Source organism: Oryzias latipes, chromosome 5 (genome assembly GCF_002234675.1).
Source record: "Oryzias latipes chromosome 5, ASM223467v1".
NCBI lineage: Eukaryota > Metazoa > Chordata > Actinopteri > Beloniformes > Adrianichthyidae > Oryzias > Oryzias latipes.
Window position 1 is genome coordinate 32,062,450 of NC_019863.2, and position 17,371 is coordinate 32,079,820.

Consider the following 17,371-nt stretch of genomic DNA (forward strand, 5'->3'; position numbering starts at 1 on the left):
ATTACATGACACCCAGTTTTTCACATATCGGTCCAGTGTGAACACCATAAGCTAGACGCGCCTTAAGGAACGGGCGTTCTTGGACGTCCGTCACATCAGGTGTGAGTGGCGCTTTAGTCACATGGGTTGCAGGTTTTTGGGGTTTTCCGGATCCGTGGAGGGTCGTAGAGGGGAACGGCTGCATTTGTATCTTCCAGCTCCCTTCAGGCTCGGGGTGACCCGGTCCTACAGTGTCCTTCTGCCACATTCTAGCCATTAGTAAGGTGCGAGTACTGGCCACGCACGTATGCTGCATGTGACACGTCTAGCCTGTAGGATGTTTACACAACTACCACCTTGATAGTCTGTGCGGGTCCCCTGTGTCCCGTAAGGTTTGCGCCTTTGTTTCACCTGCAGACAGCCTTTATCCACCCAGAAGGGTAGCTCCTAATCAGGTTTGATATTGTCTGGGCTCAGTTTCAGCTGTAGACGTAGCTTTATCATGCATGACTCCTTCCTTTGTCCACATTCAGCATAGCAGTATACTCGGCTTAGACTGGCAGCTAGAGACAGAGCATGAGAGGTTTTGGTCGGTTTCTCCTCCGTCCACTGAGCTCCTAAAAACACTTCAGAGGGTTCTCTCTACCTAGCAACACTTATGCAGACGTACGGAGCAGGACAATTGAACAAGCATCAAGGATAGATCGAGTGTCACAGCATAGAGTCTGAACGTTTTTGGTGTTTTTTTAGAAATTAGTCAAGAAATCCAACTGTTCTGAACACAAATCATCAGGGAAGACTAAAGCTTTACCAGGTTTTTCTTCAATGGCTCAGAAAATGTGGAAAGTGCGTAACATGACACCTTCAGAGCGTCAAAACTCTTCAATCTGAGCCCCTAAAGAAACAATGCCTAACTTTCTCATTCACTTGAGCTGTTCTGGGTCTGTTTGACCCACATCGAACAGAGCCGTCCTGAACTCCACGGCTGAAACCTTCCCGGGACAACAGGAGCTGCAGTCGCTATTCCAAGGACAAAGAAGCTTCCTCGGTCAGTCATGGAGCAGCTTTGATCCGCATTGAGCAGAGACATCAGGAGCTGTGGATCAGCGGGGAACCACAGACCAAACGTGACGTCTGTCATCTGCATGGAAGGTTCGTGGGCGAATGTTGGGAATGGAGCGCAAACAACCAGCTGAAGACCTGACCCAGGACCACTGCAGGAGAAGATCACATCTGAAGACAGGTGGAGCAGAACCACCAGATCCAGCGAGAGCGGGAAAAGCTGGGACAGAACCTGCAGAAGGTTAGAATTCACAGCCATCGCCGTTTACTGAATCCCAGCAACAGACCGCCACACTGTGATCCGTGCGGCTGTGATGGACAGATGTGTTGCTAATCATTCAACACTTCCAAATTAGAGTCAATTAGACCTATGGAGTGTTTTTGAAGGCTCGCTTTTCTGGGACGGCAACCGTCTCAGAGCGAGCGCCGGGGAGAATACGGACCGGCGTGAATCCTAATAAAACACTTTAATTGAGGGCAGACTGCTGCAGAAAGGGAAACAAGACGGTGGTTTCTATGGCCCTGAGTAATTATCAACTTTTTCATTTCATTTTCATGTTAATATAAATAGTTTTCCGACTGGATTTTGACCACTTTTGCTGAGTTTTTTTGTTTCCTTTTCACCATAAAAAAAGCATAAAAAGTCAGAGACAGAACGAATCGTTAGGTTTTCTATGACAGATGGTTCTGAAAAACACATATTTGTGTTTCAGAACATTATCTGTTTTGGTTTAAATATCCATATTTAAAACAATAGAAGAGAAATGTCCCCAGACTTTCTATAAAGCAGCTTAAGGTTAGTTTTAAAGCTGACATTTCTTCTGAGGATGAAACAAATAAAATAATAAATAATAAAATAATAAACAAATAAAAAAATAAATAAAAATAAATCTTCATCACATCTTTCCTTTGTTATTTAATCTTGAACAAATCCAAATATATTTTACCATGTGATATTATCCACATGTTATATTGCTCTTTGGTTTTACCTTATTTTACATTTTGTATTGAAGTGTGGAGAAATACATATGAAACTAATATAAGGCCCTTAATTCTACTACAGAAGAGAGCTATTTGAATTATTCATAAAGCAAATTTTAGAGATCACACAAATGAACTTTTTATTAAGTCAGGTTTATTAAAACTTAAAAATGTAATTGAATTGCAGACCTTATTAGTTATGTTTAGAGCCAGAAACAGAGATTTACCTGAAGACCTACAAAAGCTTTTTATTTTCACCACAGGAGATGAAAATCATAGGAGAACATTTGATCTCAAACAACAGATTGTTCGAACAACATTAAAGCAAAAGTGTTTGTCTATAGCAGAGGTAAAAATGTGGAATTCCCAGGAGATAAATAATATTATTCAATTTAAACGGATGTATAAAGCTAAACAAATTAGTTTGTACAAACTTGACTGTTGAATGGAATTTTTGGAATGTATGTATTAAATGAATGGAATGTATTTACTGTTTATTTGAACTGTATGTGGTGAAATCTGAGCACATGTGATGGTGTGAGAAATGTAAATATGATGCAATGTTTAAAAGGGAACAGACAATTATAAGAATTGTATTCTTCAATTCTGCTCCCTTCCAATCATGAAAATGTTTAATAGGTAAAGCAAACGGAAACATTTGGGCATAAATAATATTCCTGAAAGGAACAAATAAATAAATAAATAAAAATAAATCTTCATCACATCTTTCCTTTGTTATGTAATAAACACTGAAATGTGTCGTGTGCTGGAAATGGTTGATCATAACCCTATTTTTTCATGGTGTTATTTTTTTTTTTTTGTATTAATTATTATCTGTTAGTAACAAATCACTTTCCCTGTTGTGGGATCAATAGGATTTCTATTCTATTCTATTCTATTCTGTTCTATTTAGACACACGTAATAGTTTGGCAGCTTCCTGTCAGCAGAGGTCAAATACAACACAAAGTTATGATGAAAAAGGTTCAAGTCTTTCTCTGACTACAGCACTAACAACTGCAAAAACACTAAATCTCACTAAATACTTACATTTTTATTACATTTGATGTGAAACAAAACTACCTTATTAGTAACTCTTCGGTAAAATGGAATGACTTTTTTTAAAGGACCGCTCTGATCTTCTTCTAATTCATATTTAAAGCGTTCTCTTTTAATTATGATGCCATTTTTAGCCAAGATCCAAAAATCTGTCTCGTTTTCTAGGACACAGTTTACAAATTCCCCTCTATGTTGTGGGCGGGACTTCTGGTGTGGGGCGACTCCGCCCCTCTTTCCCTCCCCGTTGCTGAGAGCTCAGAGCAGCGAGCTTGTAGCCCGCCCAGCTTGTTTTCTACGTCACCGATTCAAACGGCAACGATTTGAATAAAGAAAACCCTCAGAGATGCACTTGTGACCTAAATTTTCTCTGTAAATGTCCCGCATCATCAGAAAAATGCCACAAGAACGTGTTAGAAACACCATTTTCATCAGAGTGGGTCTTTAAGATGATAAATCTGGAATCGTTTTGAGTTATTTGATATTGAAAACATCTTAATTTCTGTCATTTCTCTAATAAAACTAGTATTTTTTTCTTAACATAATATTTTTAAGAGGAAGTGTATTTGTAAAGGTGATAGAGGGAAACGGGAAAGTTTCATTTGGCGAATAATTGTGTTTAATAACAGAATTTGAACAGTAAATATACATTTAAGTAGAACTTTTAAGTGAAATGTGACTTCAAATGTTTTATTCTAATCTTACTTTAAGGTTATTAGTGTCTAAAAATAAGGCTAGGACTGTTGAAAGGGAAACGTGTAGAAACGTTTCTACTTAAGAGACACAAAAATGTTTAGCATTATGTTTTTTTAATGTTGTAATACTTCTAATTAAAACCAATCTATCTACATGTGAAAGTTTATTAGTCATTTTCAGATTTGACTGAGTCTTAAAGGTTGAGGACATCACAGCTTATTTTAAGAAATCTTAACACTAGTTTGTTGAGCAGATTTCCTTACATTTAAAATTGTATTTTATTTTTTAAACTTATTTTGAGAAGAACATTTTAGGAATGATGGTTATGGAAAAGCAAGGACTCAGACACGAACCGTGATTCGGCTTGATTAGAAATTGCGCCGTGGCGAGGAGGCTGTGACCTTTAGATGGGAGGACAGCGGCTCGGTTCCTCTACGGTTATTCATGAACATGACAGACGTCTGGGAGCCAAACGTCCAGCGTCAGGACGAGCCTTTATTCTAATATAAAATAAAAGATTAAAACATAAAAATGATTATAAAAATGTCTTTGAAGTAAAAACCTGGTGATGCAACACCATGGAGGCAGGAAAAGACGGAGGCAAAACAAAACCAGGTTTCAAAGGCGAGAGCTTTACGGGAGACGGGGAGAAAATGCCGAGCGAGTCTGAAAGCGTCTCACCAGAGGAGACAAAGGAGGCGCCTGTAACTGAAGCTGAACTTCAGCGGCGGTTCAATTCTGTGTCGCGGCGTTTGCTCCCGCTCCACCGTATACTTTCTTTAGGCTTCTGAAATCCTGGAAGCTTTTAAGGCTCCATTCTTTGACTCCTGGCTAAAGCGGACATTGTTGTGAACAAATATCTGTTTGTTGGGTCACGGGGGCCACTTGTGGGGACATTCTGGGCAGGTCCCCCGCCTGTGGCAGGGCCACAATCACACTCCCACTCTCATAATCACTCCTATGGACAATTTGGACTGACCAATTCACCTGGGAAGCATTGCAAGAGAAAACCCACGTAGGTTGGTTGGTGTTGTGTTTCAGGCCCCCCAGCCGGGACTTGAACCGGGGGCCTTCTTGCTTTGTAAAAACGCGTTTAGACAAAAATCAGGAGGAATCGGGCTACAGAGAGCAATATCAAATTCCTTTAGCATCAGAAAAATAAACAAAATGAAATAATCGAAGCTAGCGTCTACATTTTTTTCCTGTACCAAATGGCCCACGGACCGGTACTTTTTCTAAACCATAAAATAATGTTGGAATAAAAAAAGTGTTAATTTAAAAGCATGACAAATAAATCAGCAAGCCGCTCCGCCATTTTGGTCTAATGATCACGTATTGTATGGTAATCCTGTCTGTCGGTGCAACGACATCATTAATTAAAGGCGGGCGACTTGACTGATGAGATTCCATGAGGCCCGTTTAGGCTGCAGAGCGCTAAACCCAAACTGCGGTGCTGTTAAAGGAACGTGGAAAGGTGCTGGGCTGGAACCCTTAAGTGAGGCGGTTTCGTTTCTCAGTTTGGTTATTCCGTTCAGGCTTTGTTTCAGCTCTTTTGCTGATGAAGATTAATTTGCAGAGCATGGCGCTCTATCAACCCCACTGACACAAAGGGCAAAGATATAGACTAATTAAATACACCAGTGCAAGTGGTATCTCCCACGGATCAATGCGAGTGTGGAATCTGTTAATTAAATCCTTGATAATGTTTACTCATCATAAACATTTCCCATGTTTGAGCTCAGTCAGATCAGGAGGTAATCTTTGCAGTCTGACAGATTAATTTCAGGGCTAAAAGAAAATGCTTCCACTAAATAAAGACTTTTTTTTTAAGCGGGACGCCTCCGCTGAATATTTATGAATTCTTTAAAAGAAACTCTTTGTCCCTTTTTTTGGGGGGGGGGAATCGACACACTTTAACAACACCGCAAAATAAGAGCTGAGCGTGAAGGTGTGGCTAATGTTATTTGAACAGATGCAAAGATATCAGTTGCCATGGAAACCAAGCAATCCAAATCCCGTCGCTAATGAAAATACCCCCCCCCCCCCCCCCCCCCCCCCCGTCAGTCGGCGGTGCTGTGGGGGCTTTCAGTATTGTCTCCCTCCTCCCTCGGCAGGTGGGCACAGGTCACCACAGTGGATGAAGGAGGCGTGTCCGGCGGCGCCGCAGAGACACTCCACTCGTGTTCCGGTCCTCATACGAGAGTGGGAGGAGAAAGAGAAACCAGCAGCCTCAGCGGCCAACTCTGAGCAGCCCGACTGATTGCTCGTCTCAATCATACACCCCCCCACCACCACCTCCACCCCACCCCACCCTCCTCATTCCGCGAGCGTCTCCCGCTCTCCGCCTTCATCCCTCCCAGCATTTTTCTGCCTCTGTCGCCAAAATGTTTCCACGACCTCCTGTCGTCCTGGGCGGAGGCTCGTCCTCGTCTGCTGCTTTGACCCTTCTGGAAGGCCGGAGACGGCGTGGTCAGAAGCAATTATTCCAACAGCCAGGAAGCCCATTAATTAGGCGACGCCTCTGGCTGCTCCTGCAAGGCCCTTGAGTAACAGCAGGGCCACTCGGATGCAGCGGCACACCGGGATCTTAATGGACCCACCGGCTCCTGGCCAGGTAATTCTCACTTCCCATTTCAAGGCCTCGTGAAACTACACACCCAAAAACGGACAAATGCTGTTAACTCAGACAGAGTCTTATCGGGCCTGGCTGCCGTTTTTGAAAAGCTCGACTTTGCTGTAATCCTTCCTGGAAATTTTGACTGCAGGAGCAGCTTCGGTCTTTTGCCAAAGTACACTTAGCTCCAATTAAAGACTCACCCTGATCATCTTCTGATCTGCTTCAAAACATTCTCAGTGGTCTTTTAAGTATGATGATGCTGTTTTTAGGCCAAATCTAAAATCTGTGCCTTTTTCTAGGACGTCGTTTCTGCAGGGCGGCAGGAGTTAATCAGACATTCACCTCTGAGTTGTGGGCGGGACTGTTGGTGTAGAGATACCCCCCCCCCTTCCCCTTCTTCTTGGCGAGAGCTCTTTGTCTACACCAGGGGTGCTAGTTTTCCAGAAACCCTGCCTTATCTGCTGCTGGTGAACTGGATCAGGTGTGTTTAGCCCCTAAGGAGCTTCAGTGACAGGCTGGTTGAAAAACATGTAGGACACCGGCATCCAGGCTGGATTTGGGCCCCCCTGGTCTATACTCTCTCCCGCTAGCCCCTCAAACCCCTAAGCTAAGATTAGCAGTGCAACAAAAACTCAGATTCCAACTCAGACGAGGAAAACAAAGACGTTCATGGATCTATTTGTCTGCCGGTGGATGCATCTGAATGGGGCGGAGCAGGGAGCTGGTGGCCCCGCCCAGTGTATTTTCGACTTTATGTTACGAAACGGCATTTTTTCGTCTGCTCCTGATTCCCAGTTTGAATAAAGAAATACCATATTTTCTGCACTTTAAGTCGCAACTGCCGAGAGAGAGAAAAGTGCAACGCTTCTGAAAAAACTCTGCTAAGCCCGACGTCATGCTGCATTCCCACCGCATGCGATTCGTGCATCAAATTGGCACGATCACGCTTGTCCAGTAAATCTGTTAGTAAACGTGACGCTTCAGACACGTGTAGGAAGAGATACCGCAAAAAGTTCTAGACCCATTTGGTTTATTTGTTTGAAAGAGCTCTACAAAAACCTCAGTGATCCCGTCTCCGTGTCTGGGTTCATGACATCCAGAGACTCTCCCGGCACGGTGAGCTTCACCGTCTGCTGCAGGACCGACGCTTTCAGCGGTACCTCTGTCTCTGTGACCCAGTTTGATGACTTGATGTCCCGCATTAGTCCGGGGAGGGGGTAAATAGTAAGACTATTAATGTCTTAATGCAAATAAGAACAATATCATAAAGTTCAGATTGAGTCGGCTTCTTTTTCTGCGTTGTTGTCAGGAGCATCACTGCCCTCTAGTGCAGTGTTTTTCAACCTTTTTTGAGCCACAGCACACTTCAACCTTGACAAAAATCCCGCGGCACACCGGCATTCAAAAAAAAAAAAAAATGATCTCACATGCATTTTCTGTGATAATTGTGGCAGAAAAAGCTGGAAGCTGCAGCTGTTTTTTAAGGATGTAATAAAAGTTAAGTTAAAAGATTTAAAAACTGTTTGATTTGTGGTCGTTGTTTCACGACGTTAAGAGGAGAGAGTCGTGCACCCAGACGCTCACACTGTCACTTTAATAACCAAATGCATCATGGGAGATGTAGTTCAATAATCCGCCGAACGCAGACAGACTAGCTTCTCTGAGCTTCATTGTTTTGTTCGCTTTTTCCACAGTCCGACACCAGATTCTGTGGAAAGCTACACCGCTAAAGACGAGCTTTAGCTGGTATTTTTCTTAGAACTGAGAGACTTTTCAGCAGAATTCAGAACAAGGAAGTGAAGACTTTAACCACTTCTGATTGGTCAGAATGATGACATGTGATTAAGATCCCAAGACTGATTGGTGGAGACAGTTAAAGGGGCGGAACATTTCCTAACACAGCTAAAGCTGCGTGCCGCGGCACGGCACACTGGTTGAAAAACACTGCTTTAGTGGTTGTTAGCAAAAAAAAAAAAATATGAGCCTATTAATTTTTCTTTTTTTTCTCATTTTTTAACATTTTTTTAATTGTTCTGTCCAACAACTGAGCAAACAGATGAGAGCTGAAGACCTTTTGTGTTGGATAAGTTTTACTGTTACAAAAAAAGGTTAGGAATCTTCGGATAAGCAGGGTGTATATTTTTACAAATATACACAAATATTTTTGTTTTTTTATTTATATTTGTTACATTATATGTTTTAAACATATTTTCTTAAGTAATTTTTAAAAATGTTAAAAAATGTTAAAAATGTAAACTAATTTTTTATTTAAAACAAATCCCACATAAGTCAAACCCTCAGCCAAATTGCAATAAAAAGTGACTTACTGTATACTCAAACAGACAGGGCACTCAGAAATGCCATTTTGATCTTAATTGGCCTCATATGAGTTTGTCCTCCATCATCCGAAAAATGCCACAAAAACATTTTCTTTTCAGAAACACCAGAAAACATGCAGCAAAGACTACGAAAAAATTGTTGAGAAAATCTCAAATTTAAAAAAACGCATTGCTAATGGGCAGTATGCTAACGAGACTGTAATACCTGACGCATAAATGTCATTAAAAGCCACTGATGTTCACACGTGTGGCGTGGGGAATTCTACCAAGTACAGGAGAGCCGCGTTAGCTCTAATTGGAGGTAACGGGGTAAACGCGGCCGTGAAGATGCGTCAGGGAAAATGAGTTTTGGGATATCTAATCATGCATGAGAACATTAGCTGCTTGTGTCGTCCACCATTCAGGGACATTTCGGAGCGAGAAGCTGAACGGCAGCACGGCCGGCCGGCTTTAAAATGCTGATTCAACTGTGGGGGGGGGTCCCCTGGGAAACAGCTCATGACTGCAACGGCGGGGAAGCCTCAGTGACGGCACGCCATCCGTGAAATTAAATCAACAACTATTGTAATTACACTTGGTGAAATGGGAAAGCAAAGAGCGAGCGTCAAACAATTAACATGTGGCTGGCGCCCTGACCGGGGCGGCGGGGATCCAGATCCCTCAGGGAGGGAGTGAAATCCGTGCCAGTCAAGAAGCTTCTGTTTACAGGCTGAAACTCAACAGGCAGCTGTCAGTGTCAGACCTTCAGTTCATTGATTTATATCAAGCAATAAAAACAAAAAAAGAAGGAAAAAACATGAAATCAAACCTCGTTTAGACAGACAGCGGTCCCTGGTTAATGGTGGGGGTTCTAAAATGAAACCATGATGGAGATGAAGTGCGAGGAGGAGCCGTCTTTATCTTTTCCAACAATTCCAGATGCATTAAGGCAGTAAAAGTCCTCACTGCACACCGTTTACACTTTTCTCGGACAGACGTGAACCTTTTCACACTTTTCTCTACTTTAAACTCTCAAAGTTCAAACTTTCATAGAAAAATAGATCAGGATTGCAGAATGAAAACAAAGATCTCTCACGATCGGAGATTCATGTAGATCTGGAAAACTGAGTGCATTGTGTAGGAGATTGATGCACAATGGACTGCAGCCAATCAGGACGCAGAACACAAAAAGAGAACGCAAAACTACACAAAAAGTATTTATGAGATTGTGAAAGACAAAGTATAGGGAGGGACCATACAGTCAAAAATAGTTTAAAAACAACCTTGGGTTTACCTAAAGATGAATTTACCATTCATTGACATGGGTTTATAGTCCTAATGCAGCTGCAGAAAGCAAACATTTGTAGACATTCTTTAGACAAATGGAATTTACAATGAATTGTTTATTCTTTATAAACGTTTTGCATGTGGGTTCAGTTCTTAGGTGACTTTAAATCCCCTCAACAACCGGACCCGCCTGGTTGAATCCTCTGCTGTTGACTCTTTGCTGACCGCTACGTTTGATTTTTTATCCACCAGCAATTCTCACGATTAAACAAAGTGACTTTTTAGGTCGTGTTTTTGGGGATTAAATGACCTCTTTGAAAAGAAACATTTGCACAGAAAATCCAGTTGAATTGAACGGTAATTTTGAGGATTTTCGCTCCTTTTCTGAAAGACTCCAATCAATCTGTCATACAAGTCGAGAACCTTCTTTCACACCGGACAGGTGGGAGAGGCTTCAATGCAAGATCTGTAACTTTTTGTCCAATATATGACCAAATGATGCAGCTCTTCACAAAAAGCTGCACCTTATTAATAAAGAGTCCTTTGATTGAGGTCACAGGTCAGAACCACACTCACTACTAAGTGCACTGTGACAGGTGTTTGCCGTTTTTAAGGGGGGATCTGAATCTGCAATTTCCCAGAAGTCTCTGTGAAAAACCAATGAGCATAAAGCTCAATTAATTAGCAAATACTAACCCCAATGAACCGCATTTGACTGTATTGTCATTTGAAAAAATGTGATGTCTGCAAAAGGCTTTGACTTTCAGTTCTGATGATCCAAGTCAACACAGTCACTCGCACTGCTTTACAGCAAATGTGTTGCTGTTTTTACAGACGTTAAACTCACAACATAAAAAACGTACAGACAGATCAAAAACAGTCATAAAGATTATTAGTGTTACTCCACGGTCTCTAGATTGTGTGGGTCATGAATAGCTAAAGGAGGAACAACTCAACATATGTCTAAGTATGTGTGTATATTTATATATATTCCAATATAATTACATATTTATTTCTTGTTAAAAAGGTCTTTATCATGCAAAATCAACAGTTTGAGCTTTTAAGTGTATTATAATATTCACAAAGTGGTATTTTGATCCATTCATGCATTTCTGAATATTCCTATACAAACCTGCTTTCTGAGCACCAGCCCCTCCCAATCCACTAAAATGAGTGGTTCTCCCATTGTGACGTCACAAGGTGAGGAACAGCCCCTTCCAAGAAGAGTCTGCATTGCCAGCCCCGCCCCCAGGCTAACAGACACACCCACTTTCTCCGTGGAGTTAGCGGTGATCAGCTAAATTTTCCTTTTCTATGCACGATACGCACGTCCATCTATGCAAAAGTTCAGATTTGTTTTCGCTGCTGAGGCCGACTCTAGGACGACGTCAGGAAATGGGCGGCACCAACAAGGAGAGAAAGGCGGAGCCTCTGAGATCGAGTCCTCTTACTTCTAAGAAGGAAAACAAGCTGGGAAAATAAGTCATACTTCAATAAAAATGGTTCTTCAGAGTTCCAAAGGTCATCTATGATCATATCCATGGATTTATTTACTCTGAAAGGCTCAAGAAAAGCAGGATAGAAGTAAGGGGCAGACAAAAAATAATAAAGTTGTAAAATTGTAAAATTAATAACCTTATGTATTATTCAGTGCATGTCTTTATATTAATGAAAGAAAAAAGAATAAATAAAAGAAAGAAAAGAATGTAATTGCATTTCTAAATCCTATTTTTCATCATCAGAACACAGTGAATTCATAAAAAATGTTCATTTTTGAACTTCGTCATGGGTGACGTCATGTTTGCATCTTAAATAAACGTCTGTTGAACATTTGTCTGGGGTTATAGGGAGGACTGGTTTGATGCCCGCTCCATTCATGTCTGCAAAGTCGTCTTTATGTTTTGTGGCATGATTTCACTATTCCAGCAGCAAACAAACAGATTCGATCAAACTAAATAGAGATGGAGGCGACAACGGGAAAGATCCGGGATTTGCTGATCAGAAACTAATTCTGGTCCCATTTTGTCATCAAATGCAAAATAGTGTTTGTGGATTTGTCTCTTTAAACTATTGATCCGTGTCGAAAAGTGGATTGTAGCATCTTCAGAGTGAAAACAGTGTCAATCACTGACAGCAGAGAGGAGCTGCAGCAGGATTTATTCTCTCTGAAGTTTCCACAGTTCACATGGGTATCGTGAACTTGATATAGAAAAATCACTTGATTGCTTTAGGACTTGACTGCGGGCGTTTCTGTAGAAGGCATCCTCGCTCTGAAGCGGTTGGATTTCCCCTGCGCCTCCGCCTCCCTCTTATTGCTTTCTCTCCGGCACCTTGAACTTCAGCTGCTCGTCATGCTGACAAAGAGGGAAGCACAGTCTACTTTGGTGATGTGGCTGTAAATTAGAACAAAGCCAAACTTGTATCTGAGAAGCCGTTTTAAGTCAAAGTCCAAAGGCTTAGAGCTTCACATGTGACCATAGGGTCAAAAGGTCAGACTAAGATCCGGATTAGAAGTTTCTCTCCTTATTCCTGTCAGTACAAAATCTACAAGCAAAACTTTAATGACAAAGAGCAGTAGTCGCATCGTTGTACTGTCTTAAGAGAGCAGGTTATTTACCTTTTATTTAGCTGAGTACGTTTTGAATAAATTGTGTTAATTTAGTTCATTTAGATCAAGAATTGCTGACTCTTCTCTCTTAGTTCTTCGTGTTTTGCGTCTAAATTTAATTTGAGAACAAACTCTGCAGTCGTCGCCGTCGAGGTAGCAGCCTCAGATAGTGTCATGAACTTGATGTGTTTCTGTCCACACGGCAGCCCCAGTTTTGTTGTTTGGGGTGTGTGTGTGTGTGCATGCATCGACTGTGCCGGCGTCCTCGTCAGTGCGCCTGCCGTGCTGTTGATAAAGGAGTGCGCTGTGAGGAATGGATGCAGATCCTTCGCTCCGCTGGAGCGTCCTCTGCTCTCACACTGACGTCTTCGATGTCACTCCGACACTAACGACATACGGCAAACGCCGCTGCAGGGTTGACGCGCATGCACGCACGCCGTGCATCTGTTTCTGCACCTGCGCCGGGAGAGGCAGCAGAGGAGTTCAGGCAAGGAGTAAATACCATCGTGGAGGGGCTTTTGTGTTATTTCAGGGAGTAACGGTGGGAAAAAGAGGGAGGTGCGACTCCAGAAAACCCGTCTCAGTGACCTGGACATGATCCGTCCAACCAGAGGGTGGAGATGTGGAGGGAATCTCTGTGATGTCACTCGGAGACGTCTGAACTCCTGTTGTGTCCTGTTGTAGTCACAGCCTGTTCTACAGAAAGACTGGAGGCTTTAACTATTTCTGTTTGAGTAAAAGAATGACGTCAAGTCAGATCAAATGTCAACATCTACGGCTTAAACTGTGGCTGAAGTCCCACATTAAGAGAAACAGCTGAGGAAGATTTTTGTCACAACATTCTGGAGCCTTAGTCCCAACTCAGGGCTCCAGACTGCGACCAAATGGTCGCATTTTGCGACCCAAATCTGAGAGTGTGCGACTGAATTTTACATCCAGTCGCACATGTGCTACCAGTAAATTTGCCTCCCCCACCCTACGTATTTTTTTATACATAAAATGTGGAAGGGGAACGTCAATGATCAATGAAATGATCAATGAGACGCGAGCGCACACGCACGCAAACCCACACACACTCGCACACATACTCATGAGACCAGAGCACACACTCGGGGGAGGGGCCTAGAGATAATTGAGCGCGCGTAAACATCTGTGGTAATATCATCACAACCTGATATGTGCGTCTGAGCTATGAGCAAGTGAACTATTGATTCGTTCTTCCGACCTGCGGCTAGTGTACACCTTTTCATTGTCGGGGGGGCGAATCTGCAGCGAGACTGAGTGAGAACAGGAAGTTGGAGTTGTCCTTAACATTCAATTTAGTTTTAATATGCCTCTTCCCCTTAGTATGATCTGTGTTATTATATATTTTATATTGATTTGAATGTTTTTTAATGTATGCAGCCTTTTTTCAATCAATTCGTATGTTAAACTATTTTAATTGATCACTCAACTACAAAAACCCATCAGAACACATGTCCCATAATGCATTGTTTTGTAGTCATTAGGGCCGCTTTTCAGTCAGCACATGAATTTCCAGCTGTGTTAGCTTAGGTTGGGTCCTTGCTCCCGCCCCTTTCTCGTGATGTTTTTGTGATGATTGACAGGTGATGTTGGAGCAAAAAGATACGTCACACACCAGGTGATCTGCTCAGCGTTTCCTCCACCTGGGTGATCTAGAACACGCTTATTGTGCATCTTGGCTGCACTAATTTGGTGTCACCAACATAAATTTCAATCAGTTTTGGAGCTTTTCTCTTACTAAGCACTTTTTTTTCATTCTGAATGTATGGTATTTTTTTTACTATTTGTACTGTCATGACAGCGATGGTGCTGTCAGTTTACCTTGTTGCATATTATTAGTAATACAGTGGAATTAGTAGATTTGGTTAGCATGTTAAATTTTCTGGTTGTGCCCCTAAAATTTTCGTTTAGGGGCCACAGTGCTCCTAGTGAAAAAAGTTATTCTGGAGCCTTAGTCCCAACTGCCCCTTCAGGTAGAGACAGACTTTCTGCAGGTAGCAAACAGCTCCACCCTACTTCCTGTGGCTCACCTGACTCACGGCATGAAAGCATGAACGCTAGAGGTTATTTTTATCGAGTTTATTACATTAAGAACTTGCAATAAAGAAAGAAATATCATGAAAAAATAAGGATTATCAAAAACGTAAAAAGAATCAGATGGAGAATGTTTTTTTCTGACCAATAGAATAACTGAGGAACAGCTGCTTCTGTCTCTATAGACGTCTTTGGGATTTTGGCTTCTTTGGTCCAGCGGGTACTTCCTGTTTGGAACGCCAGGGGGGCGGGGTCACTCAGTCTAGAGTACGGACATTGGATGACATCATCACCTGTACATCATCCGTTTTTATAACTTAACAATGCACTTACCACACGTGCGACAGTGGAACGTTCCATTTCTATGACATCCCTTAAGGTGGTCGAACTCGCCTCAAGGGAACTGAATGACCCCCCACCCCCCACCCCCCGGTAGCGGTGCTTGTGACTCAAGCTTAACCGATTCAGGACTTTTTTGTTATCAAACCCGTCTATATTCTGATGGTTCTTGGGAAATAAATGAAACAAATATTCCAGGACCCGTCCTCTGAGCGAGACCTTTCATTTCATCGTAAATCATCTGCTTCTTGTAGATTGTTTGGTGTTTCTGAGCTGCTGCTCACTGAAGTGAAGAAAGCAGGGACTGCAGTCCCGCTGAAGCCTTCGTCAGACTCTCACCGCATACCTAATGGGGTTTTAGCTGCACAAAAGCATCGTGTACAGGGGGGGGGGGTGCCGTATGCAGCACAAACATAAAGCCTGCGTGACACGGAAAAGCGCTCAGGGCTGCAGTCCAGACGGGAAGTGATGAGCGGCTGGAATATGCATTTGAACGTAGCCCAGAGGCCTCCCTGATGTAGTCTCCTCCGCTGCTGCTGATGGATTACTGATGAAACCGATGAAGACGAGGAGGAGACCTGCTGACACGGTCAGGAACGGCTCGGCAAAAGTTGGAGGACAGAGTTCGTGGCGGTAAACAAAATAAATAAATCACAGCGCTGCTCTGCTTCCAGCTGAGAAAATACATGTCCGGGTGGACGTATACGCTGCAGGTCGACCCCCTTCCCAGGCGAACTTGCTGTTACGGTCCAACACATGAAGTGTATTTTCTGGAAATGTCCGTGGCCCCTCATGCACCACGTTTGACCCCTAGTTGACCCCGTTGGCAGGGATTCATCAACAGAAATTGAATGTAAAAACACAGACGCTCACTGACAAACCAAACCTTTTCAGAACCTACATCAGACCGAGCCAGAACCCAGCGAGCAGCTTCAGCGTGAGCCAAAGCCGGACTGGAACATTGCTTTTGCATTTCACTGCATTACATCATTGTGTTTGTAAAGAAACTGCACGGTAATCCTCTGTGTGTGTGTGTGTATGTGTGTTTGTGGTGATGCTGTTCATGCTTACGCAGTGCAATCTTGGCCAAATGCAGCCGGTTGACCCAGGAGATCTTACTGAGGGGGTTGGGAGTGTTGAAGACCACCATGAAGCTGACGGGACGTCCCGACCTACGGTGAGACGTGGACATGTAAGCACAGACTCACTTTAGAGTTCTGCTGAAAACAACAACACACTACAGGAGTGAATGAAGCTCCACACTCGGCTTTTAAGGACGGAGACGTTACAAAAATGCAGAAAAAAACACTAAAACAACTGTAAAAAACGATGACAGAATGTGTGAGCAACAGAGAAAAGACTAAAGTTAGGGCGGAGCAGGAACTCCCACAAAGGAAACTTTAGCTCTGTAACCCAAAAACACAGAATGAAAAAACTCAAGTCACAGAGTTGTGGTGGAAAGAAGGAGAAAGGAAACATTTCTGAAGCATCAACCTAGTCCTCCAGGTGGCCCTGCGCCTCCTGCAGCCTTTTCACTCATCACTCCTAACCTGCAGAATTTAGTTAGAGAACCAGACGGACGCCGGACGCTGCAGATGTTTCTGTTGGGGGGTAGTTCGTGTTTTTTTTTTTATTTGTTAGTTGAATCCTATGAAGTCATATTAATGCCAACACAATGCATCCAAAACTTTCTAAGTTTCAAATGAAAATATTAAATATTTGCTTTTTTTTGCTTTAATTTTTTTATTTTTGCTTTCAAAAACTTTTCTTCAAAAAAAATTTTTGCCTTCAAAAAATATATTTGCGTTTGCAACACAAATGTTTTCGCGTTGTGATGACATTAACCTAAGCATATTTAACACAAATAATGTCTATTAAGAACATAGATTGACATATGGGATTGTCTATATGTTGAACATCAGATGTTTATTAAAGCTAAAATGTTCATTTTTGACCCTAAATCAGCAGCAAAGACGTCAGCTCTTCTGTTTTTTTACCACCAGCCTCACAGTTCTGTTCTGTCTTTAAAGTCTCCTTCATTATAATTGTGTTTCAACCTGATCCAGTCCAAGTTCTGGATATTTATAACCAAACCCTAACCATAACCAAACCAAAACCTAACCATGACCAAACCAAACCAAACCCAAATTAAACCAAACCCAAACCCTAACCATGACCAAACCAAACCAAATCATAACCCTAACTATAACCAAACCCTAACCCTAACCAAACCCAAACCAAACCCTAACTATAACCAAACCAAACCAAACACAAATAGAACCAAACCTTAATAACCAAACCAAATCATAACCCTAACTATAACCAAACCCTAACCCTAACCCTAACCAAACCAAACATAACCCAAACTAAAC

At 42.3% G+C, this 17,371-nt stretch overlaps 1 protein-coding gene across 5 annotated transcripts in view; it reads right to left on the minus strand.

The window, feature by feature from the left end:
* The window catches only part of arhgef10l (Rho guanine nucleotide exchange factor 10 like), a 176,432-nt gene that overhangs the window by 72,778 nt on the left and 86,283 nt on the right, over nucleotides 1-17,371 (minus strand). For all 5 annotated transcript variants that reach the window (XM_023955302.1, XM_023955300.1, XM_023955301.1 and 2 more), the window contains one exon: nucleotides 16,071-16,171. In XM_023955302.1, coding sequence (XP_023811070.1) covers nucleotides 16,071-16,171 — 101 coding nt within the window. The remainder of the gene's footprint in view (nucleotides 1-16,070; nucleotides 16,172-17,371) is intronic.